This window comes from Pseudopodoces humilis, chromosome 7, assembly GCF_049639895.1.
Source record: "Pseudopodoces humilis isolate 2021_Gansu_Grassland_sample_001 chromosome 7, ASM4963989v1, whole genome shotgun sequence".
NCBI lineage: Eukaryota > Metazoa > Chordata > Aves > Passeriformes > Paridae > Pseudopodoces > Pseudopodoces humilis.
The window spans coordinates 26,654,046-26,680,319 of record NC_142206.1 but is presented as its reverse complement, the minus strand read 5'-3'; the positions used below and the strand labels follow the sequence as shown (position 1 = coordinate 26,680,319).

Genomic DNA, 26,274 nt, shown 5'->3' with positions numbered 1-26,274 from the left:
TGTCATTGCGGGAGAGATGGTAGTGGATGAGATGTGTGTGAGGAGCAAGGGGTGTGTTTGCAGGTTGCAGCAAGGTGGCTTCTCCCTCAGCAGCATGTTTGTTCAGGTATGTTGGCTCTACTGAGGCATCTTTGCCTCTTCTGACACCTGATCCTAAAGACATACTGGCTCCATGACTCAGGAAAGCTTCAGCAAGCTAGCTTGCTTGAATGCTTGAAACCAGGAATCCTGCAGATTGTTACCTCTAATTATGTAGTCGGGGAAAACAATTCAAACTTATACCCCTTCTTTCAAAAACAAACCATGCAAACTGTTCTGAAGACTTGGTGAGCTAGAGGGAGAAAAGATCCACTTTCAGGTCTGGGATCTGCAGGAGTTCTTCAAGAAGCCGTTTGTTCTACTTGCAGAAGAAGTAAATGTCTGACTGGAATATTTTAGAGTTCTTGTGCCTAATTAGTTCTGTATGGATTTATTTATTTGTGGGAAGTAGCTGTTGGTATTGTAGCATATATCTGCATACTGTACAGAAAACTGGAAACAAACTGAAGAAAATGGTGTTGACCAGCTTTTTATTAGGGTGCCAAGATGTCCCTGTTAGGAGCTCCAAAGGAGGGACTGAGTAAGAGATCACATGCCCTGGTAAAGAAATGCAAGAGGCTTGATAGGTACAGAGTGAGTCAGGATCATAAGACCTAGGGAAGGTTATGTTTATCTTACTCTGCAGCTGTAGGGGTATGTGAGTTTGTGGGCTTTATTTATCTTCATGTTTGCTTTATATGGCATTTTATGTTGTATGCTATGTCTTAAACTCTGAAGAGGGTAATGCTTCACAAATCATTTGCTCTCTGGACTACAACCATGTGAAGTCATTATTACCCATTGTTACTGAAACATTTCACTAAATCAGTACCATGCCCCTTTCCTTTTGTAGGGATCATTGGTTAAAAAGACTAGCTATGTGCCTGAGCCATAATGCCTTTGGTAATTCACAGTTTTGCTATCTGTGAAGGGGAAGCTGACTTCACAGTTTTGTGCTTTAGCACAAAATGTTCATTCCTGAGCAGGAAAGAAGTTGGATGCAAGAATACTATGCTTGTTCTTCCATTCCGGTGCTTTGATCTTCCAGCACAGAGCATCCTCAGTCCCTGTTTTCTCAAAGTGGTCTCTGTTGGTAAAAATGCTTGAAGAATTTTGTACCATGTTCTTTTTGAGTTTGGCTTAGTTAGTTTCTAGGTCAGGGATTGTGAATGTTGCACCACCATGACAAACATAAATGCAACCGTGGCTGATTCTGGAAGGAACAAACTAACAAGAAAGTTGTCCTGGAGATTGAAATTCACTGGCCGAATTCATAGGATAAGCCCATTAAAGTAAAACTTATGTCCTCAGAAAGTATACATTTGCTTGCAAGATACGGTTCGCTGTTCTCATCTGGTTGTCGCAGGTTATGCAGATCAATTTTGGCGTTGCATCCCGGGTGCCTTTCCTGCTTTCTCTGGTTTATGGTAGCCAATGGCAACCGGACACCTCCTGTAGCGACGTTTTGGGAAGACGAGTTTCCTACAGCCTGTCCCCTTTCCGGGGTGTATGAAGATGCTCGAGGGTTATGTCAGGGTCCCCTCGGTGCCGGGCCGACCCACCTTTCCCATCGCTCCCGAATCCCGGGCCGAGCTGTTTGACGCCGGCGCGGAGCCCCGTTTGTGGGGGTGGGACAGGGCGCCGTTCCTGGTGGAACGCGCCCGGACAGTGCCAGAGCCTTAGGGAAGTCCGCGGGGAGGTGCCGGGATAAGCGGGGCGGGCTGAGCGCGGCGGGAGGAGCGGTGCCGGGACAACCAGGGCGGTGCGGGGCGGTGTCGGGATAAGCGGGGCGGGCGCGGCAGTACCGGGACAAGCGGGGCGGTGCCGGGACAAGCGGGCGGAGCCGCGGTGGGGAAGCGGCGCCGGGCAGGCGCTGCCGGAAGGGGCGGGAGCCGGGGGCGCTTCCGTCGGGGCCGTTCCCGTCGGGGCCGTTCCCCCGCCCCGCCGGTGCCGCCTCTGCCTGGGCCGTGCGCTGCGGCAGCCGGGGCCGGAGGTGCCGCCACCATGCACGTCGCCTTCGAGCATGTGCCGATCCTGGAGAAGCTGCCGCTGCAGATCGACTGTCTGGCGGCCTGGGGTGAGCCGGACGGGCCGCACCGCAGCCTGAGCTGCTCCACCACACCGGGCGGTGTTCGTGCGGCAGCCGCGCCCTGCCCTGCCTTGCCCTGCCTTGCCTTGCGGCGGGCTGGGGGTGGCAGCGCCGTCCGGCCCCAGCCCGCGGCACCCTGAGCGGCCACGGCCCTGCTGCCCCCGGGCCGGGCCCGGCAGCCTCCCCCCGTGGCCCGGGAGCCTCCCCCCGTGGCCCGGCAGCCTCCCCCCCGTGGCCCGGGTCCCAGCGATGCCGAGCTCCGCTCTGGAGGTGCGGGCCCCGCTGTCCTGCCCTTCCCCGCCCTGGCCTGGCCGCAGCCCGGCTGTGGGGAGGCTGTCAGGGCTCCCGGGGCTGCCGACTTTCTTGCTCAAAAAGCATTCCTTAATGTTTTGACTTAAACCTAATTTGGAGGGTCGGTGGTGTGTTGAAGTCTTAAATTTTGAATGTGTTTGCACGTGTTAGTGATATATAATTATGGGTTGTATTTTTGGGCATAGTTGAGAGTCAAGATTTTGGTCAGGTGACTGCACCAGCTGTCCTAATGATTAGGCTTGATAAGGCTTTTCAAAGCTGTGAGCAGGTGCCGTCAGATGTACTACCGTCATGCAAAACCGGCAATCTACAAAGCTCCACGCACTATGGAATTGTGACCCCGATTAATTGTTTTAACAAATTGTTTTAAGAATTATATCCTGAATGGTAATGCTCCTGTTACACATGGATTGTTTGTGACGGACTTGCGTACTGGAGAGGATGTGAAGGTAGTTTATTCCTGCATTGCAGCTTTTATCCTTTTCCATCTTTGAAAGCATTTATTTTGCTGGCCTAGGAAAAAAAGCCTAAACATACAGACTTATAGCAGTATGGTTTTTATAACAATGATGTGTCTGCAATGTTTCTACCAAGTAGTAGGAGAAAGGTCTTGCAGGAAATAAGATTTTATTGAAATGCAAATTTCATTGGTCATGGGGAATTATTAGATGTAGAAGGAAATATTCACATATGCTGCGTTCCTATATGATATTCAGTGAGGAAAAAAATTCAGTTGTATTTCATGAGCCTGTAAAGACTCCATGCTTTTTGTGTTGTGTAAATGCTGTAAAGAGGAAGAGTCTGAAACTATGCCATAGAGTTTGTATGTAAAGGCCCTCTTCCATAAATCTGGAATGATTCTTGGTTGTCCAGCCAATCAAAATGTCAGCTAAGCAAAGCTGCCACTGTCCTTCCAAACACAGCTGACTATTTCAGAGAGACATTTTAAAAACCTGTCTTAAAAAACTAACAATCAAACCCACATAAACTCCTTGTTTTTCTTTCTGACGGGACTTCCCATTATCTAGCACTGTTCCTCTCTGAGAGATAATAATGTCTGAAGAATAGTTTATTGCCTCTTTAGATTGCACACAAGATGCAATGGTTTGCTTCTTTACTTTTCTATGAGCTAGTGGAATGTGATGGCCTGGCTTTTTTACTCTGTTTTACTGCCTGATCTTTGGTTGTCCTCTCCTGAGAGTTAAAGCTACTTCTGTGCACTTCCACTGGAGAGATGATAGGAGACCTGTGTAGTCACTATAGAAAGTCCTTTTTGGTGTTTGGAGCAAGCTTCCAAGTGTTCTGATAAATGTAACATAGCCCTATAATAGGCTCTGTGAAGAAAATTAACTCTACTCCAGCCAAAACCAGCACAGCTGTGGAGGGTAGTAGTTGTTGAACTAAATAGATTCCTTTTCTCCTGTCTTTGTAGAGGAATGGCTCCTTGTTGGTACCAAACAAGGGCATCTTCTGCTCTACAGGATCAAGAAGGATGTAGGTAAGTTGATTTTAAGAATGGCACAAAAAAGCTGATTTTTATTTTTACTTCCTGCACTTTTAGAGGCTGTAGTCGTTTTAATACAAGTGTGATTAATTGTTGATTTTTTCCTATATAGAATGTCAGGTATGTAGAGTATGTTTTATTTCAGGTTTTTCTGTGTTTAAATTTATAGTAAGTGACTAATTTTAATGAATACTGTGTGCAAATATGTGTAAAAGCAGTGCAGTGTGCAAGTTGCCAGAGTTCTGATGTGTGTCATCTTTTAATGACTGGATTAGTGAGAGAGCAAATACATTCAGTGAGCCCATGAACATTATGGATGGGGAAGAGGGATAAATACTAACTAGTTTTGTCAGGTATTTACTCCTTCCCTGCCTCTTTGACAGTCCTAAGTGCTCATAGTCTATTCTAGGAATGCCACAAATAGAGCTGTTCTATTTTTGGGTTAGTTAAAATCAATTTTCACTAAAGAAGTTTGTATTTCACATTACCTGCTATTATGTAGAAACTGATGTTATTGAAACCAGTAATATTTGATAGCATGGCACAAGAAAGTAAACACAAAATGTAAGTTTCCAAGTTCATCCAGCTCTTGGGAAGATATTAATTTGAATTCAGCTTGATTTTTGTGAAACTTGTAGGTTGTCTGTGCAATGGGAAAATGCTAGTCTTGATTTGCTAGTGTCTTATCTCATGTGGTAAATTTCTCCCCCCTTTTTTGCATCAATGCCAGGAGAGGTTATGTCATCAGAAAGTGTCTGTAAGTCTTTCTCCCTAAAACTCCTTTTAAACCTTTTTGGTGTAGTGTTTATGCCTTGTCTATTTTGCAGTGATGTGCACCCTAGCAATTTAAGCTGGTGATATTTGATTAGTGTGTATAAAATCTTTATGGGTGTCTTTGTATCTCTGGGTTTCAAATTACTTAAATACAATGCTTGTAATGTAAAACTTAGGCAAGGCAGAAATGTAACTACTGTTGAGGCCCTCAGCTGGGCACAAGAAGTGTAATTTACATTTTCACCTGACCGTGTGGAAGATCCTCTGATGCATTTAGCTGTGATCTAAAAGTTAGCACATGTATGTTAAAGTGTCATTCTTCCAGTGGCCAAGTTTGCTTTCATAATTACTTGTAATTTACTTAGTGTAAGATATACACTGTCATGAGCAACCTCAGTTTACATACCCTCTTCAATCTTTTTGGCAGGTTGCAATAGGTTTGAAGTGACACTAGAGAAATCAAATAAGAACTTCTCAAAGAAGATTCAACAGGTAGGAAATACCCTTTTCTTGATGTGGGGACAATTTTCAGCCAATAAATGAAATACCAAATATACATCTGCAATCTGTGCTGTGCTTAACAAAAAAATTTCCCAAAGTTATAGATTTTCTTAGAGGTGTAACAGCCAGATGTTTTTTTCCCCACTCCTCCCATAACAGGAATAAGCTTGGTTTGATGATTGCTAAAGCAGAAACCAAAGAATTGGAACTTGCAGGTTTACTTTTGGCTTTTGTTAGCAGTAGGTATTCTGTTGTTCTGACTGAGCATATTTGTAAAACTGATGGTAATACATCAACAGATTGTAATGTATTGTTTGACTCTCAGATGATATCCTAAAGGAATGGGAATGTAATGCCACTTGAAGTGTAGAAGTACTTGCCAGTCTTGCTGCTTTTTTTTTTATTTTTTTTTTTTTAAGAATTTGTGCTCAGTGGTTACATTGATTCCAGGAAAAACACCTTAAAGATTATGGATCCTCTTTCAGGATGCTACAGCTAATGTATGCCAATGTTATAGCTTTTTCTAGCAGCTTGGGTTGCAAGTGCTATGTGCCAGCTTGTGAAAAGTGAGTGTAACTGAAAAGAGTTTCAATAGCTAAAGGAAGGTGGAAAACTGCCTTGCTGTTCTCATTATTTTGAGATTTTCTTAGAGTATCTACAATCAAGCCTTGTTCGGAGTTTTACTTTATGAATGGAGTTGCTAACAGCATTCTCCCTTTCAGATTCATGTTGTTTCTCAATTTAAGATTTTGGTCAGTCTATTAGGTAAGTGAAGAAAATTGTTTTAAGATTTAATGAGCTCTTTTTTATGTCTGAATGTGGCATCCTTTCCACACACCTGTATAGTAGTCTGGTTATTGAGAAATCATTGTGTAGAACTTAGCTTTGCATCTTGCAGAGGAAGCATTAAGCAGTATAGATTGAGAAAGAGCTTTGCCAGCTTGGAGAACAAGGCATTAATGCTGATTTGTGGTTAGGACTAAAGAAGTACAGGCATGCTCTCATGCCTGTACTGTGTGTCTGTGTAAAACATAATTGTTTTGTATTGGCATCTGTATGTGCACTATGTGCATGCATGTGTATGTGTGTACACTGTACAGTAGGGACTAAAAACTTCCGACCAAATCTGCTTGATGTACCAAGCTTACTGGTGGTAGCAAACTCACTTTATATGCAGATGTGATATTTTACTGCCTTGTGGCAGTTTTAAGTTTGCTTGGTTCTGGCTAATTTTCTTTTACTTATGATCTTCTAATGTTGTTTTTTGCTTATGTTACTACTTCCTTCTTTATGATCTCCAAATCCCGGCTCTTCTAGCTCCAGCATGTGTAGATTGCTGCTGCTTGTGTCCTCATGCATACAAAAACTTGACCAGAATACCCTGCATCTTCACTGTTCACTTTCCACTAATTTCAGGAGCCAGTTCAAAATGATCTTTGTTTATGCAATCTTCCAGCTTGAACTTGCTCTGTTGTGGCCTGCTCTGTGTGTTCCTTCCACTTTGCCTTCCTCTGCTTGCTTAGCACTTGTTCTCAGTACCTTCCTATGGTTTTTACCAATGCTGATGTTAGTCTTCTTTTCTGCATTTATTGTATTTGTATGTGCCTTAGCATTTTTTAACTTTTGGGAAAACACTTATTTTCCTTACTTTCAGTATTTAGTTTCACCAGTTCTTTTTATATAAACATAAAATACAGTAACTTGTTTGAATTAGCAATGATTCTACATGTATGAACTATTAAGTAATAATTGGAATTTTGTTTAAAACAGAAAATAACATTTACGTCCATGACCTGTTGACATTTCAACAAATCACCACAATTTCAAAGGCAAAAGGTGCATCTCTCTTCACTTGTGATCTCCAGGTAAGGGGAGGAATACAGCTGCACAGATGTCCTTACCGTTTGTAATAAGGATTCCTTTTTATGCTGCTGTATGGATTAGGTTTGTTATTTTGTGTTAGCTGAAAATTTCTTGGGTACTATTGCTTTTTAAAATTAGTACCTACTGCATTTGCTTAAGGCAACAGTTTTTAATTATTTTTTCTTGCTCTGCTTCACAAGATATTTTCCTGTGCCTTTTGTGATTGTAGCTTTTGATACAGAACTTTTCATACAAGACTTCAAAGCATTTTTGTCCTATACTAACTTTGACTGTTCTTTTTTGAATATAAAATATAAAAGCCATTTTCTTTCCTTGCATTGCCAGTGTATTAGCTCACTGTGGTTTCCCTCTGTCACTGGGTTTTTACATTTTTGTTTCTCTTTATTGACCCAAGGAGTCCTAAAGCAGTTGTGGTAGATTCAAGCCCTAAAATGGCTCTGTAAGGTGTAGCAGTTCTCTGTTCATATGCTCTGTTTATTAGTTGACTCATTTGTATTCAAGTGAGTTTCTTAGCCTGCCCATGTTGTTCAGGCACCTTTTTCATAATCAGAGGAGATGGTTTACTGCTCCTCATAATTCTTCATCTTTTGCCACATGGGAGCTTAATGTTAAATATTTTCTAGGAAGTACTTGGGGTTTTCTAGACATGAAAACTAATGTCTTTCAAAGCACCTTTACGTCTGGCCATTGCAGAGTGGCTTGTTGTTTGTGTGTCCAGGCACTTACCTTTCCCAGTATTTTTTGTCAAGAAACTTTTCCAACAGGTTAGAATATTAGATTATTAATGGTTTTATCTCTTAGTTTAACACATTCTTTGTGTTATTCCATTTCCTCACCTCTCCTATACTGCATAGAGTTTCATCTATTTATTCGAGTTTCAGGGTTGGACTGATAGCTTTCTACTTATCTTCTATTTATGTGTGTGTCTGTATGCCTTTGGTGCTCTTATTTTTTTGGATTTCCTTGATGTCACAATCCCTGTCAAAGTTAATTTTTAAATATCCTGCCACATCCCTCCTCCCCCTCCCGTGCTTCCTTTTTTGTGGAATGCCCTTCTGGCATGGATGAACAAAGCTGCTCTTCACTGGACAGCTTTGCTTTCTGCAGAGGCTTCTTTTGGTCTTGTCCTACCTTACTTGCCTCTCTGTGAGTGCCTGTGAGTTAGGGCCTGTCTGTTTTCACAGCAATCAGATACAGGGGAAGAGGTGCTGAGGATGTGTGTGGCAGTGCGTAAGAAGCTACAGCTTTATTTCTGGAAGGACAGAGAGTTCCACGAGCTGCAGGTGAGTTGTGTTCTTTCTGTAGCCAGGATATCTCTGCAGGGAGGGCGATTGCTCTTTACTGCTTGCCATGCAATCCCTGTTACTCAGAGGCACTGCTGACTTTCACAGCATTGATGATTGGTTCTGCAGAGATTTAACAGTAAAACAGCAAATAGAAGTGAAATGTTTGAAATCAGTTAATGGCATTAATACAGTTTCATAAGTTAAAGTAAGGGTTGCGTCCTGTATTTTAATGTTCTGGTTGTAGTACACTTTTAAGTACTTTGCTTTTAAGTCAGTGAAATGTGTGAGCATGTATACCTTGCAAAAACATTATGGAAGTGGGTGCACTTCTGCACAAAGTTTTTTGAGCATATCATTAAGTCAGAAGATAGTTACTTCTGACTATCTTCTGACAAGTGTAGAGAGCTGCAGTTGCGAATACTGGAATGAGGAAAAATAACTAATTGAAATGGGTAGAGGCTTTTTCAGCTACACTGCTCTACTAGAAGATTAGCAGCTAACTCAGAGCACACCTCTTTACTGTACGTGAGTTAGCCTTTTTGCTGAATACTGCTATTCCTTGAGCAGTGGATGCTGGGCACAGGTGCTGGGGAATGTGATGTCAACAAGAGTTTGTTGCGCTCCGTGTTGCCAGATTTGACTTTAACTTTTCATTCATAACAACCAGTTTAACCTGTTTTCTTCAGGGAGACTTCAGCGTACCTGATGTACCCAAATCTATGGCCTGGTGTGAAAACTCCATCTGTGTAGGCTTCAAGAGGGACTATTATTTGATACGGGTAAGACAGGGATGAGTAATAGTGTTTTAAGAAGATTTGGATAGCAGTAGACACTACAGAGGCTGCTCCTGTGCTCAGGAATTTAGCTAACAGGTTTATGAGAAGCAGCATCTGGTACTTCTGCTATTTGTGGTTTTGGAAAGGGCAGACTAGGCCTGTCCCTCTAAACTGGTATTTTGTCAGGAAGTGATCTTCTGTTTGTTGCTGTTGAGACCAGTGTTTGCAGCTCTTGCAGAGAAAAGGAATTGGAGAAGATACATTTTGTTTTAGCAATAGTCTGTGTAAACTCAGTTTGAGTTTTATTTAATGTATTCAGAAATGAGATTATCTCTAAAAAGACAAAGAGAACAAGAATAACTCCTCTGGCATACAGTGAAGCTTAACCATTCTTTCATTTTCCATTCTCTAGCAGAACTGTAATAGTTTGTTTGAAAGTCTCTGTTAATTTAATATTACAGTTTCCACTTAGACTTCATTTACAGCTATAGTTTAATTCTTTTTTCTGCCTTTACAATTGCCTTCTGCAGTTATTAGAGGAAAATAAGAGGAAGATGATGTGCACCACACATGTACATACATGGGTGGCAACACTGATCTGTAGTCTGAAGGAAAGCAGCACATGATTTTTACGGTCACTTGAAAGCGATGCTGCTCACAAAAAAGGGGTGCCTTTCTTCAGTGCTCTCCTAGGTGTTGATTCCTGCCATTCTAGTGATAGGAGTAGTTGTGCAGCTGCTGAAGCAACCAGGGTGGAGACCAGCTGTCCATGTGTTTACTGTGGGTTGGCTCTGCTGCTTGGCTAACCCGTCCTTGAATAGCTTCATTTCACTAAATAGGCAGGAAAAGCACATGTTTTTATGATGGTGTTTTCTGGTCGCTAGCTGTTGATTTATAAAATGCTTGAGGTGTAATGCAAGTTAAGCAGCAGAAAATGGCTGGAGTTGAAGAAGAATTCTGTTTTTGGTTCATATCAGCTCATGAAGCAGCAATTTTTTGTGTGAGTTCAGTTCCCACTGTAGCATGTGGCCAAAATAATGAGTGATTAGGGCAGGGGAAAATGGCTAGGCAGATTTGTAGGCTTTTAGTTAGGCTGTTTTTTATGTGACAGTGCTCACTCGTGGCAGACTAAAACATTGTTAAAAGTTTTAGCCTAAATGAAGTGTTTGGACACCTCAGCTGATTTTACTGCTGTACTATTATTCATTTTATAAACTGGCGTGAATGATGTGCTCAGCTACTATCATCATCTCAGACATAAAAGTAATACTTTTTTATTTCAGAATGATATATATGCAGAAATTTTTATTGATTTTACTAAATTTGCACTTACCCTATTAGTGATTAGCCTGGGTTGCAAAATCCCTCTAGGGGTTTTTGCTCTAGTCTTATGCAGCTTTGAACAAAAGATTATTTTGCAAACCACTTTTTTTTTTAAATTTATTTTTATGTTCTTTATTATCCTAGGTGGATGGAAAAGGATCCATCAAAGAACTGTTTCCCACAGGGAAGCAGCTGGAACCATTGGTAGCTCCTGTAGCAGATGGAAAAGTTGCAGTTGGCCAAGATGATCTAACAGTTGTGCTTAATGAAGAAGGGGTCTGTACTCAGAAGTGTGCCTTGAACTGGACAGATATTCCTATAGCCATGGGTGAGAAGTAATAGCTTGTTTTTGGTTCTGTTTAAATTTACTTCTTTATTCTTGTGTATGTGATAAAATTATGATGTTTGCAGTATTTTGAAAACAGCTGGATTTGGAATGTGACAGTTTCTATGCTGTTCTAAGCTGTACTGTGTTTGTTTTTGCTTCTTAGCCTTCTTTTCTTGTGGTCTGTGGGCCTCTCTCCTTGTCAAATAGGTGTATTCAATATCTTTTATAAAGGGACAAAGTTTGAAATGAAAGGTAGTATGTTAAAACACTGGTTCTGGGCACCTGGGTGCCTCAGAATTTCCTTATGGTGAGGGATGAGCAAAAGGCTTGGTAGTAGTCTGTTAGCAAATTGCTGTCAGAGTCGGGCACTGAGCTTTGTTTTGAACATGAAAAAGGGGCACATTTCAAGGGGATGAAAAATTGAAGGGAAGTCTTAAATCAGAGCTTGTTTCAAGGAGTGCTTGAGAACAATCAACTTAAATTTTTCCCTTGTTTCATGAATAGAACACCAGCCTCCCTACATCATTGCTGTTCTGCCAAGGTACGTGGAGATCCGCACTTTTGAACCCCGGCTGCTGGTGCAGAGCATCGAGCTGCAGAGGCCACGCTTCATCACCTCTGGAGGGTATTCATATATAACACATTATCACTGTTGTCAGGCTAGCTGGCTGTATGTAGCACACTGAAAAACTGGGAGAAGAGCAGCTTTTCCAACTCCCACCTTAAGATGTAGCATTGAAGCAGTGCGTTAGATTTTTTTATGGAGATTGGTGGAGCAGTAGATGTTAGAAAGGGTGGAGGCCATACCTTGAGGAGGAAAGGATGGAATTGAGGGTCTTAAAGAATTTGTGACACTGGAGATAATCTTCCTTTGCTTTGCAATAATGCTCCAGTTGCTCTTGGGTTGATCCATATTTGTATTATTGTATTTGTTTTCTTTTAAGATAGGGTATTGCTTCTTTCTCAGCACTTAATAACTGACGTTTTTTGTCTTGTTTACAGCACAAACATCATATATGTGGCAAGTAATCATTTTGTTTGGAGGCTCATTCCGGTGTCCATAGCCACGCAGATCCAGCAGCTTCTGCAGGACAAACAGTTTGAGTTGGCTTTGCAGTTGGCAGTAAGTACTTAAAAACTTGAGTTTGCAGTGGATGCAGTTGTGCAAAAGTACACAAAATGATGTTTGCCGTCTGCTTAACTGTAGTGAGTCTGCTAATCGGTCAGTGAGCGTAACCCCACAACTTTGCACAAACTGGTAAACTAGACTTTTTAAACTGAAGTTTTAGTTCTGTGCTGTCTTTATTCCATATTGTTGTGGTTTAGATTTTGAGAAATCATCTTTTATATGAAAGATTCTCTCCTTTAGCTGTTCAACTGGTTACCTTCTTTTAGATTTTGAAGTCAGTAGGACTTCAAAGTCTTCAGACTGTGTGTGAACAGTGTAGTTTGGAGTTGAGTTTTGTTTTGTCACGTGACCATTTATTAGAGATACTGATGCAGCATCTTTAATTATACTGTTCATACTGTGTTAGGATGTTTTGGTTTTTGGAAACCCCCCTTAATTAATTGCATTTTGAATTGCTGACTTGAAAACAAAAATTTGAAAAGGCGAGTGAAGAGACATTTGCTGTGACGGAGCAGTTATACAGGTAACCAGAGGTACCTTTCAGACCTTCCAGGTTACCTCAGAGACACAAAAAGCATAGACAGGCACCATCAGTGCTCACTTTGAGAGATTTTCCTTTTCTCTTCCTACTGTCTCCACAGGATAATGCTCCTGTTAATTCTCTAGGGTGTTTCTCATATACGAGGCCAGGGAGTTTTTAATGTTTGTTAATTTGTATGTATGCAGGAAATGAAAGATGATTCAGATAGTGAGAAGCGACAACAAATTCACCACATAAAGAACCTCTTTGCCTTCAACCTTTTCTGCCAGAAGCGTTTTGATGAATCCATGCAAGTTTTTGCCAAGCTTGGTACAGGTAAATGCTTGGGTTGGCATTGAATCACTTAAGTTAGGAGGAATGAAATCAAGCTCACTGGCTATTTTACGGGGTTTTTTTGTTTGTTTTCTGTTTTGTTTTAGTTTAAAACAGTGATATCTTGTGCAGATCAGTCCCCTGTGAACAGCAAATAGCCTGGGTAGCTATTCAGTTATTTTTTTGGTGGACCTGGTAATTAATTAATAAGTTAATTAATTACACAATTAAGTAAAATTAAATATTTAATTAATTACACTTAATCAAGTTAAATCAGGAGTTTGCACTTTTTATAGAATATATTTATATTCTAGGGTATTTTAAAAGCATGCATAGCATGTACACAAACCCTTTGAAGCTGAATGTTTCAGCAGCTCATAAAAGCCTACTTGTAACTTGGAATAAAAAATAAGGAACATCGGTAGATTTGCAAAATCATTGGACCCTTAACCCATGGTTTAGCTGAGATGCTGAAATCAGGAAACTTTCCTGTGCTTTTGGAAGTCACAGTAGTCTCTGATGCTGTTCCTGTGAGTCATACTAGAGCTATTGGTAGAATACTTGAAGACTGAACTGTACTGTAGAATAGTGCTTAAGACTGAGATTATTTTTACTGGTGACAGAATTCTCATGTGCATTTAAACCTGGAACTTATTTTCATGACACTTAAATATTTTTTACTTCGAACACCTACAGTGAAAGACAAGGACTGAGAACTCAAAGTATTTCGAGCTTGAATTACAGGATAGTAATTTTAAATTTGCTTAAACTCTGTGAAAACAGGTGTGTTAGTTACAGATGGTACTATTTAGTTCTTGTTTCAAAAACACAGTAAATCTCTTAAACACTGCTTGTTCCTAGAAATTCTGTCTTACTGTCAGAGTGGTTAATGCTAGGATTCTGCAAGGAGAGTAGTTAGATTGTCATAATGGCTTGTCCTCCAAGTGTGCCAAGTGCAGAGGTTGGAAGTTCCTGTGCCTGGATTTTGAAACATGTTTTATTCTTGCTCCTTTTGCATTGATATAGCTTCTTTTCTGTAATGAGCAAATTTTGTTTAGGCTCTAGAACCTTGTGGATGTACAAGTTGACTACAGACTGCTCTGTTAGATAAACTTGCTCTAAGTTAGAAAATTAATGTGAATGGTTACTAATACCAGTTATTTTTTGCGTAGATCCCACTCATGTGATGGGTCTGTATCCGGACCTCCTGCCCACAGATTACAGGAAACAGCTACAATATCCCAACCCCCTCCCAGGGCTCTCTGGGGCAGAGCTGGAGAAGGCACATTTAGCTCTGATAGACTACCTAACTCAAGTGAGTGCTCCTCTACCTGGTTTCAGAGCAGGGTTATTCAGTTCTAGCGTGCTTTGTTGGTTAACTTTGATGTGCAGGGAGCAGTACACTTCCAGCTCTGTCATGCTAGCCTTAATGGGCGGTCTTCATGGCTGGAAAATATGCCAGCAGCTCCTGAGTGAGCAGGGGAAGTGGAACATGTGAGATACCCCACAGATAACGTGAAAACATCACGTGTGACTGGACAAAATTTCCTTACGGATTGGATCTGAATACAAGACCAGTATTTTATTTCTAGTATCCTTCTGAAGAGGATTTGAGCACTTAATTTTTTTGTTTTGCTCGATGATGATTATTAAGGGCACTCTGTCCAGGAGATAGATTGAGGGCCTGCATAAAAGGTGGAATGGGAAATAATGGACATTTTAAGTTCCTGCCCTCTTTATTTTGTTGTAACTAGAACCTGAATTGTTTGGTTGCCATCTTTATTAGAGTAAAAGGAAGATCATGGCTGAAGGAGGATAGGTTTTATGCCTAGCTGTACAAAATCTAAATTGTTTTCCAAATGTTTTACATATTTCCTGGCTTCTCTAAAATGTCTGTTAAGGTTAACAGAATTTCCTTCTGACAGTTTTCTCAAGACTCTGCATATTTTGCATAACTATAAATATACAAAACAAATATCTGCACATGTGAATATGGTTGTAAAGTTGGTGTTGAATAGTTAGTGACAATAAAATTCTTTGGGAAACAATTAATTTAAACAAGTTATTAAATAGGTTTAATTTAGTCTCTGTAGTTGGTGGGTTATAGAGACGCTGAGGTGAGTTGTAGAAATCCATGGCCTTTCCTTGTTAAAATGTTGTTTGATGTCCTGCAGAAAAGGAGTCAGCTAGTGAAGAAGCTAAATGATTCTGATCATCAGTCCAGTACCTCACCCCTCATGGAAGGAACACCCACGATCAAATCCAAAAAGAAGCTGCTACAAATCATTGATACCACCCTGTTAAAGTGTTACCTGCATGTAAGTTTCTGTCTGACATAGAGGCTTTGCCACAGGAGCTCTGTTGGAATTTGAGACTGAAACATTTAAGACGGGAGGATAAGGAGCTACTTCAGAAATTCTCACACAACTGTCTGTCTTTGATATCAAAGTAATGTGTAAAATCTTAACTAGTTTCCTCACTGGTCAGGAAGTAGTTTCAAGGAGTGAGGCAGATGTGTCTGTTCCTGGTTGCTGTCTCTGTCAAAAGAAAGTGACTGTGGCTGTGTATTTTGAAGGTCTAATGAATGCTTTTATTGCCTTATACTGTTAAAGGCAGGAAAGTACAACCTTGGCTGTTGTTTTTCAAAGCCTGACCCCTGCTATTGAAGGGGAGAAGCTTTTATTTGTTGTTTTCCTTCTGTCCTCAAAATTATGGAAATTAACATGGACCTTATTGTAAGATGTTGAACTGTCATAACTGTTCTTACTTTTCTTATATTCTTATGTCTTATGTTCTTACTTTTCTTTTTTTAAGGAGGCTTCCTTCCTCCTCTGCCCCAACTTCCAGCTTGTGTTTTGTACTGTACACTTAGAAGGTGCACTTCCAGTGAAGTTTAAGTGCTGCTTTTTTGCTTGCAGACAAATGTAGCACTGGTGGCACCGCTGCTACGTCTGGAGAACAATCACTGCCATATTGAGGAGAGTGAGCATGTACTAAAGAAGGCACACAAATACAGTGAGCTGATAATACTGTATGAGAAAAAAGGTCTGCATGAGAAAGGTAAGTATGAGGTTGGGAGAGGAGAAGGAGTAGAAACACTTTCTTTGTGTTGTGTTTTGACTTCAGTGAGCAGGCAGTATTCTGAAGAGGCTGTTTAATCACTATCTTGTGATTAAATCTGTCTTTTTTCCTGTTACACTTTGGTCTGTATGTTCAAAAAAATCTTTTTGTCTTCAGTAGCATGACAGGAAAAATGCAATTTTTTTGTGGTTCATGTTGGAGCTAGCAGTTACAAAGGAATTTACTTCTTTTTTTTTGAAAGCATTACAGGTACTGGTGGATCAGTCAAAGAAAGCCAACTCACCTTTGAAGGGTCATGAGAGGACAGTGCAGTATCTGCAGCATTTGGGTGAGTGTGAAGAAGAGCAGTGTTTTTGTGAGGTTTTTATTCTTGTTTTGCTTAGTCGTTGTTCTACTGTTTGGCAGCTTTCTGGAGTCTATCAAGCTGAAGGGGTGGGGTATCCTTGTTACCTTGTTTGGCTTCTTGCATAATGCAGCCTTCAAGTATTCGCTCAAGGGATTCAAGTTTTGTTGAAACTTAAATATCTTATTGGAAAATGTTCCTTATTTCTGATTAGAATATCTACTGGGAGAAAATGGGCCATAGTAATTTTAATTTTCTTCCTTTCTTTTCTACATTTTGTTTAAAACTGAGAAGCTGTTACATGTCATGTAGTTTCTATACCAGTTACTTCAGTACTATGATGCCTTACTGCTCGTTATAAAGTATTTGACCATTTGCTGTAGAAGTCATTAGACTGACTGGAAATTAGGCTGGAAATGAACTGAAGGAAGTTACACAAGTGAAAAGTTCGCTGCCTCTCTACCCTAATAAAAACAAGTTGAAAGGGAAGACTTGGAATGTGATTAAGGCAACCAATCTTGGTTTTGGGCCGAATTCTTTACATTTGGTGATACTTAGTATTTGAATTAATTTTTGTTTCTGTTTGAAATCATGTTTGTGAAGCAATGAAACTGCGGCTTTTGGAAGTAATTTGCTTGACTTGAGCAACAGCTGGATTCTTCATGTAAATTAAGCTTTGCTGGCTCTGAAAGCATCTGCCTGTGTTGTGAATAGATAGATATTTAGGATTTTAACATTGAGACTGCTGCTTTTTGTATTCCAGGCACAGAGAACTTGCACTTGGTATTTTCCTACTCTGTCTGGGTGCTAAGAGATTTTCCTGAAGATGGACTGAAGGTAAGTGTGGTTGAAAGAGGTACCTTGTTGACTTTCTTAGTGGAGTATATGGAATTGGGGTAACTCATTGTAAGAAGCTGATCAATGCTAAATCAAATTAAATACATAATTTGTATTTTCTGTGTTCAATGCTGTGCTAATGTTAGCAGTAGATAAAGTATGTAAATCTTGCACTTTTTCTTACGCTTTTCCATTCTTGGAGCACCTTATAATAAATAGCTAGGAACCTTTGATACAGCATTTCATGTTATTCATGTCACACTTTTGCACAAGAGCCTGAGTATTTAAATGTCATATATTGACTTGCCTATAAAATTGACTCCCTGTATTTGGGAGATGTTGGACTATATGAGAGGAGATTGTTCACTAGGACAGAAGTTAGGATATTTGTGAATCTTTTCACATGTGAAATAACTTCTCAGTTATTCAGTGCCTAAATAAGCTGCTCAGATTTGTTTTAATACTTCTTGTGCTTACTCTTTGGACACATGATGATATGCTGGGCTTCAGAGCCTCAGGAAAAAAATATACTGTGGCACTTAAAAAAGGAAAATCACCAGTCTGAATAAAATTTCATTTAACAGATATTTACAGAAGATCTCCCTGAAGTGGAAGCTTTGCCACGAGACAAAGTGCTCAGTTTCTTGATAGAAAATTTTAAAAGCTTGACTATTCCTTACCTGGTAAGAACTCAATCTCTACTAGTCTATTTTACCTTCAGCACAAAATGTACCTGTAAGATTTTAGTTCTCTGAGAGTTGGAGCCTGATGCTGTCTCACACAGTGCGAGCTGTGCCATAAGTTGTGTAAAGAAAACATAATTAAAATACACAAAATTCCAAACTCAAGCTTGGTAAAGGCAAGCATGGAACTGTTGCTTATAAAGAGCTACTTCCCAGAGGAAGTGTCTACAGCTGAGCCTTAACACGTGTTTACAGGAACACATCATTCATGTCTGGGAAGAAACCGGTGCGGACTTTCACAACTGTCTGATCCAGCTGTACTGTGAGAAAGTGCAGGGCTTAATGAAAGAGTATCTCAGTTCTTTCCCTGCAGGTATGTTTAGCCTTTTCTGGTGGGAGGACCAGGGGTGTGGGACAGCACAGGGGAGCCTTCATTTTCCATATTGTTGTGAGCCTTCCCTGTTGACATCCAGCATAAGGATACCTAAGTGGTGGAGGGAACTGGAAAACAAAAGTTGTGGGTTTGTAGGGTAGTCCAGTTTATTCCCTCTCAAGAGATCTTAAGGGATCAAGCAACACTTTGTTCATAATTAAGTGGAATGGCACCTACTGCTCCCTGACTTCTGCATGTTAAGGGTAGGGAAGGGTTTTGAATAACTTTAATATTGCTTTAAGCAGCCACTTGATGTGTTTTTAGGAGTTGAAGTTATTTTGGCAGGCACATGCGAGTCCCAACCCATATAACAGCACTACACCATGTAAACAACACCATTTAGTTCCTCTTCATAATAATTTATTTATCTTCTTCTGCATACTATTGTAGTGAAATAGGTGTAATAATTTAGCTTATGTTGTTTTATTATAGATAGAGCTCCGGTGCCTGCTGGGGAGGAAGGAGGAGACTTGGGGGATTACCGGAAGAAGCTGCTGCTTTTTTTGGAGAAGTCTAGCTGGTATGAACCTAGTCGACTTATTAGTGACTTCCCTTTTGATGGTGAGTTCTGTTTCCACAGGTTAATTAAACCCTATCTTGTTTCACTGTACAGCAAAACTTCTTCACTTATCACAGAATCATGGTAACTATAAATAGAGAAGATGACTCTATCTCTAGTTGCAGGCTGCTAGTGTCTTTATGAACTCTGCTTTTGCTGGCCCAGTTGGGTTTACCAGGCTCTGCAGGACTCTTGTAACTGTTGTGCTATAACCTTGTGGCATCTCCCAGCTATTTAGCCTAACTTTTTGATGAGCCTGAATTACTCAGTAAATCTGAAGCTTGTTGTTTCTTAAGGTTACTTATGAATTCACAATAAGTTTCTGAGATGGCTGTGAAATGTGGGCTTATAGTGTCAGTGTGACTTAAAGTGTACCTGGAACACAGATTAGTAATTCCTTCTGTTAGTCTGGTCACTAATTTTGTCATTTCTCTGTGTAGCTATTGATTTAATCCTTCATGCTATCACTAGGTCTCCTAGAAGAACGTGCTCTGCTCTTGGGTCGTATGGGGAAGCATGAGCAAGCTCTGTTTATTTATGTTCATATTTTGAAGGACACCAACATGGCTGAAAAGTAAGGATTTCTTTATTTTATTTTATATTTTTGCATTTTTGCAAGACTTATTTTGCTGACTGCTGTATGGATAGGATGCGTAATGAAATGTTGCTATATGTGGAGCATGAACACTAAGTCTTCAGAATCTTCTGGGTTTTCATATTTTATTGATCTTAAAGCTGTTCTAGGTGTGTGTTTATTACAGATACTGCTGCTGTCCCTTGAGGTTTGCCTTTTCATTCTCTTCTGTCATTGTGCTTTAGAACAATACGAACATCATGAATGTGTTACTCCTTTCCACCTGTCCTTAGTTCGATCTTGAGTGTTGTTTTGCTTTCTTTCTCTTTGGAGAGATTTTCACTAGCCCACATGAAAAATAATCCTCTTTGGTAAAGATACAGCATTTTTCTATGTGTTTTGTGCCAGGGAACCTCCTGAGTGAATCAGAAGTACTCAGGTAAAATGCTCATGTGAAAATAGAATTACCCAACACTGGCAGTTATATCTGAACACTGGGGCCTGTTCAACATGGTTGCTTTTAAAGCTATTTTCAGCAAATGCTTTTTAGAGGGCATTCAGCCATGGTATGCAGTGTACACTAATGAACAGCTTCTTTTTCTGATACACTAATTAGATATATCTACACATAGGTTTTTATGCTGTGATATGTTGATTGGAGATACCTCTTTCCCCCTTTTTTCTTATACAGCTGAATTAAATTTGGCTTCTGTGTTAAGGCTTTTTAAGTTGATTGCAAGTGGGAGACTTGCACAAAACTCTGTTTCTCTCAGCACTGTGATGCAAAGTAAATCACCTAACTTGGATAACTTCGGTAGTCAGAGCATTTAAATGTTAATTTCTGTAAACTGATTCTTTGGGTCCTATGACTGTTTCTGTATTTGATATGATTCTTCTCTGTTGATTCTTCTAGCTACTGCCATAAACATTATGACAGAAACAAAGATGGCAACAAAGATGTAAGTAGCTTCTTGTTCAGTAAGGAAGTAGAAGGCTATTCACACCTTGTTCAAGACTTGAAAGTTATTGCACTGTATAAACTTTTACAGGATTTGGGTAGTATACAGGAGCCCATGTATAATCCCTTGGAATTTAGGAATTACTTGATAATTATGGAGGTTTTTTTGTTGGTAATGTTACTCTACCATTGGGTTTGAGCCTATATTAAGAGCTGTTTAAATGGGAAGTTTAGAATTTTGGATGGCATGGGTGCAACTTAGTGCCATTGCTGGGTTTTACCAGCACTGTCAGTTGTGGATATGTGCAGCAGTTTTAGAACTTCCCTTCTATGTGCTACAGGTGTATCTGTCCCTGCTCCGCATGTATCTCTCCCCACCCAGTGTTCATTGCCTGGGACCGATCAAGATGGAGGTGCTGGAGCCTCAAGCCAATCTGCAGGCTGCTCTGCAGGTTTTGGAGCTGCACCATAGCAAACTGGATACCACTAAGGTAAGTTGGACCTGTAAGTACTGTTTGTGCTGTTAGCAGATTACAGAAGGTACTGGAGTAGGCAGGTGAATGGATTGTGTCAATTTCTATTCTGTTTTGGTCTCTGTTACTTTTTAACTTTTTCTACCTTTGTTCCAGGCAATAAACCTGCTCCCAGCAAATACACAGATTAGTGAGATTCGCATCTTCTTAGAGAAAGTACTTGAAGAAAATGCTCAGAAGAAAAGATTTAATCAAGTGCTCAAGAATCTTCTCCATGCAGAGTTTCTGAGGGTAAGCATCCACCACCTGTTATTTATTGGAATAATGTTTTGAAATACATTCAATACTGAAATTTACTGTTTCTTATAGGGGATGGGTGTCCTCTAGAGGGTGTTGTAATGCACCTGAAATTAAATGGGAATCATGTAGCTTGAACATCCTTTTTGCTGGAGATGGTGTGTACATTCATTTTAGTTTGGATGAGGTGTTTGTCTTTGCTCACTGTGCTGTGGTGTGCACTGCAGAATCATTTCAGGCAGCTTGAACTGGATTTCTTTCACATGAAGTGAACCAGAGGAAGCAGTTCAATTGTTCACCTTAACACCCTTTTAGTGGCTGAATGCCTTAGGCTGTGGACCAAGGTGAATGTAAAACCCTGCAGTTCATAGAGTGTGGGCTTTGGGTGTTCAATACCACCTGCTCTGCTCCACAGACCTGCTTCTTCTGTGCTCCACATTTTGGTAATGTAGATACAGCCACTGGCAGTTAAACATTGTGATGGTTTGCAGTTTCATCAGACTCCTTTTTGAGCAGCTTGGGTTTTTTGTCTTTCTTTAGGTCCAGGAGGAGCGGATCTTGCATCAGCAAGTAAAGTGCATTATTACAGAGGAGAAGGTGTGCACTGTTTGTAAAAAGAAGATAGGTAACAGGTGAGAGAACTGGGTGAACTGAATCAAATATTCATCTGGTACACTTAAACTAAGAATGCTGGAAAATTGAATGTATATACAGCCAGAGAGAACAGCAGTATGAGGGAGCCATTTGAAGAGTGGTTGAATTACAAATTACATTCATTAGCTTGATGGTTAGGAATACTTTAAAGCTATGGTCAGTGAATTTGCTGCAAGAGTTTAATCCTTCTTTTAACAAAGGAGTATAAAACCCCTTCAGAAACTCCCAAGAGTTCTTACTTCAGAACTCTAGAAGGCATAAGATTTGTCCTCATACTGAATTTTGAAAGCTTTGTAAGAACACTGCCTTTCTAAGAACCTTCTTCTTAATTAGAATTGAGGAGAATGATAAAAAGAATTATAAGCTAAGATACATATGTCGTTTTCTATATCTGATGGTTTTATGGCTCCCTGACTGAGGTATGTTTTGTAGCCTACATGCAATAGGATGTTTAAAAGTAGAACTAGTTTGCTTGATGAGCAAGTTTGCTTAAGATGAGCTCAGTTAGTAAGAACATGGTGCTGATAACACCAGGGTTGTCGGTTCGATCATTGTACTGGCCATTTACTTAAGAGTTGGACTCTTATCCTTGTGGGTCCCTTCCAACTCAGAATATTCTGTGGATCTGTGAACTTTTCTGCTACCATTCCTGGTAGCTAATTTTGTGTTAATTTAGAATGCAAATTTATTTGCATTTCGTTTTTTTTTGTCTTAAAATCACATGGAAATGCTACATGACTTAGTCATTATTTTCTTCTTGATGGGAGCCCTTCTGAGATATCAGTAGCATTAACAATGACAGGGAAATGTTCTTTTCCCAAAACATTTTAATAAATATCAGTTTAAACATTGATACGCATTAAATTTTTTGCTCTTAACATGCAGCATGTAACATCAGAATTGAAATTTGCATATGCAATATTGTTTTGGTTGTCTAGAATTTTTCTAGTGCTCTTAAGTTCAGCAAGATTTTTGAAGGGTAAGCATGTCCATAACTTGTTCTCAGTGACTTCCAAGTAAAGTGTGCCTACAGAAATGAAGACGACAGATTTTTAAAAATCTCCAAATAAACCTCTTACAAAATCCACAGAATATTTTGTCTGTTTTCCCTTTAATGTGTTCAGGCTGTTGCTTAAAAAAGTGTCACTATATCACGTGTTTCTCTTTGATTCTGCCCAACTTGGATGCTCTTATTTGAATATGAAAAACTGTCTTAAAACAGCTGATGTTTGTGTTTTGCTCTCTTTACAGTGCATTTGCTCGATACCCTAATGCAATAGTCGTGCATTATTTCTGCTCCAAAGAAGTCAATACACTGGACACCTGACCTTGTCATGGTCAATAATCTCAACATTCATATGAAATTCAGTACTGATGACTAAAGAAATTCATGTGTCTATGATTTTTGAGGCTTGTTGCTACGTTCTCTTACACTGGGTGGAAGTCATTTATATCTATGGACTGACTGTACCTACCCAGCAATATTGATGTACTAGAAAATGACTTTAACCATGTTGTTACAGTGCTGGCAACCACACTGAACCTCTCAGTCCTCAGATGAAGAATCGAAACTGGTTTTTATAGTGAGTTTTGTAATACACTCCAGCCTTGCAAATGAACTGTTAGACAACTGTTGGACATTCACCACAAATCAAGTTTTACAATAAAACATACTTTCTTAGGGTGGCAATGTTGTGATTTGGCCTTGTATGCAAGTATTTATTCAAAAAAAGAAAATTCCCTCAAAGTCTTTGCAGCTGTATCAGCATTGCATGGAGATCACCAGGTGTTTGTCATAGAGGAGGCTTCTGTGTCTGTGTCTAGACATAGCAAGTGTAACTTTTATCTCAGCAGCAGAAATGGTTTAAGTGCTGGCCAAAGGACTCTTTATTGATAATTCAGTGTTTTTGCCTGACCTTCTGGTAAGTTGTTTCACAGAAGATAGTCAGATGAATGTTAGATACCACTAAGAAGCGCTTTTTTTCCCTTTTTGTTTTAGTTTGACAGCTATAAACAGAATTAACTTGTGTGTTGTTTGCACTGACTGTGTTCCCTCTTAGCACAAGTGGAAGCTCGGAGACTATTTGAAGAAGCTCACATCTGCACTCAAAGGAATTAGCAGCCCTGTAAAGCAATTTCTGGAAGGAGTGAACTCTAGTTACTGCTTGAACTTCTAGACTATGCTAGAGGCTTTTGTATATAAATTCCTTAGTCTCTGGTTCACTTTCCAACATTGAAGTAAAATCCAAACTGTTTCAACATCTGTGTATTTTAAATGCTCTAGAACTGCATTCTGCTCAGGCTGGTACTGTTCTTTAATTATTCTTGGGCCAAAAGTCTTAACACAAGAACTAAATTGTACCATACTCACTCTAGGCTGTAAATATTTTGTCTAACTTATTTTTTCAGAAACGTTAATTAGTAGCAGATTTGTATATGAGGGATAAAATGTTTGTTGCAGAAAGGATCTGTGGAGTGGGATTGAAAATGCAGGAGTAGCAAATAACCCAAAAGAGTGGCTGTTTGACTTCCAATATCCTGGTCTAGCAATACGTAAAAATAAGTCATTATTAAGTAGTGTGGAGCATGACATGTAACTAGCAGATACATCTTAAAGAGCAAGCTGATGAATAAATCTTGCCTGCCTGAAGTGTAGCTGAAGCTGAGTTAACATAGGTTTACTTCAATCATGTGAGTGTTCTTTAGGAACAGATCTGCTACAGGCTGACAAGAGTCCTAATTCACTTTCATTGCCAGTGTTAATAGTTTCTCTTGATAACTGTTTTTTCCTTGCTATTATGTGTTTGTATTTATTGCTCATGCATTCTTCTGGATTTCTCAGTCCAGTGTTTTGCTTGAATGTCTTGGGCAGTACTGCTACTGAAGTCTTTCTGCAGAAGCTGGATAGAAGGGATCTGTGGTGTTAATGTTTTTAAACTTGTATTTCTTCTGTTTGAAGAAGAGAGCCTAAAAATACTTACACTAGATTTGCACATTCTGTATAGATCTTTATATACTAGTTCAGGTACAGAGGGAAGATGGTGTGGGAGAGTTGTGTTTACAGGTCATAGAGAATGAAGAGAGGGTGTTTAAAAAGACCCTTCATTCTTTGTATACAGATATAACAATGCTAATCTGATTTTTACTTATGTTTAGTACTGGTAGTATGATTTTAATTTACTTTCATTGTCTGTTACCAGGATCTTCATTGTGCTCTTACTTACAAGACTAAAGTTGTGCCTCTGTTCATCTCCCCTGCATACCTTTTACAGAGATGTGATTTGTGCTGTAATTGTTTTTTTTTTTTTGTTGGTTCATATAATGTGCTTTGGGTTTACTAACCATACAGCAGGTTTATCTAAAGCAATAGGTTGTAATAAATATTGTGAACCAGTGTGTGTTTCAGTCATTGTGCAGTTAAGCTTCCCTGGGTTCATGTAGATTTTATTTTTTATTTGTATATCAGACCTCATTTTCTCCTGGAAGTCAGACCCAATGCAGTATCTCAGTATCCCTCTTGCTGTAGTATGTGTAAATCAGGTGTGGCCATGTCATCAATTCTCAATGTAGGTTTTTAAATCTACAAGTTTATACATGCTTGTGAATGTCCTCAAAATCGTACTAAAAACACTTTTGTATTACCTCTTTGAATAATGTTTTACAGGTCTTACACCATTATACCATTAAATATGTACTTACTAGAGAACACTAAAATTACTGACAATTTTTTTTTTTGAGTGGTGATACGCTGTTTTGTGCTGGGGAGGGATGTTGAGCTCTGTGTGGCCAAATTGGGAAATGTTTAGATTCACAGGTTTGCACTTCCCATAGAGTAGTCTGGTGTTGGAAGTAGAATACAGACCCTCATTTTTCCCATTCTATAGCTGTGGGAAGCACTAGCACAGAGGAAGTCTTCTGTCTCCATGTTCACAGAATCACAGAATGGGTCAGGTTGGGAGGACCCAGAGTGGGTCGTTCAGTGCAACCTTCCTGCTCAAGCAGGGACACCTCCAGCAGGTCCCCCCCAGCCTGTGCTGGTGCCTGGGTTATTCCTCCCCAGTGCAAGACCCTGCATTTGCCTTTGCTGGATTTCAGACAGTTCTTCCCATCTCTCCAGCCTGTTGAAGTCCCTTTGAAGGGCTGCACAGCCCTCTGGGGCATCAGCCACTCCTCCCAGCTTTGTGTCATCAGTGAACTTGCTGAGGAGGCATCTGCTCCGTCATCCAAGGCACTGATGAATAAATTGAACTAATATTGGTGTTTCTGGAGAAAACTAAAAAAATCCCCAACAAACAAATCCTATCCTTGATTGTATCCTTTCAAATTTTCATCTTTTCTAGTTATATATGGCATCTCAGCTCTCCTCTTAGTGCTGCTGATGGGACCAAAGGGGGTTCCTTGTGATATCTGCACAAATTTCAAATAATATATAGTATAGTTGGTGATGATGTCATTTAATGCTTTCTCACCAAAAAAACCCAAAACTGGAATGCAGATCTACAACTACCTTTACCTCTGTGGGCATGCTAATCCAAGCAGAAGTAA

General features: G+C 39.9%; 1 protein-coding gene across 2 annotated transcripts; it reads left to right on the top strand.

Annotated features, from left to right (window-relative positions):
• The first annotated feature begins 1,948 nt into the window (after positions 1–1,948).
• VPS39 (VPS39 subunit of HOPS complex) lies at positions 1,949–25,458 on the top strand. Of its 2 annotated transcripts, XM_014252140.2 has the most exons (25): positions 1,949–2,155; positions 3,912–3,977; positions 5,185–5,249; positions 5,981–6,023; positions 7,029–7,123; positions 8,327–8,425; positions 9,115–9,207; positions 10,672–10,855; positions 11,360–11,480; positions 11,858–11,978; positions 12,711–12,840; positions 14,010–14,152; positions 15,012–15,155; positions 15,756–15,897; positions 16,160–16,246; positions 17,025–17,098; positions 17,683–17,781; positions 18,037–18,154; positions 18,647–18,775; positions 19,245–19,347; positions 20,261–20,306; positions 20,647–20,796; positions 20,935–21,069; positions 21,616–21,707; positions 22,981–25,458. In XM_014252140.2, exons 1-25 carry the CDS (start codon positions 2,083–2,085, stop codon positions 23,054–23,056), a joined length of 2,628 nt encoding a protein of 875 aa, XP_014107615.2. In that variant the 5' UTR covers positions 1,949–2,082; the 3' UTR covers positions 23,057–25,458. The 2 variants fall into 2 exon arrangements, with proteins under 2 accessions (XP_014107615.2, XP_087913984.1); XM_088057858.1 differs by lacking the exons at positions 1,949–2,155; positions 3,912–3,977 and adding an exon at positions 4,718–4,740.
• The last annotated feature ends 816 nt before the right edge of the window (positions 25,459–26,274 follow it).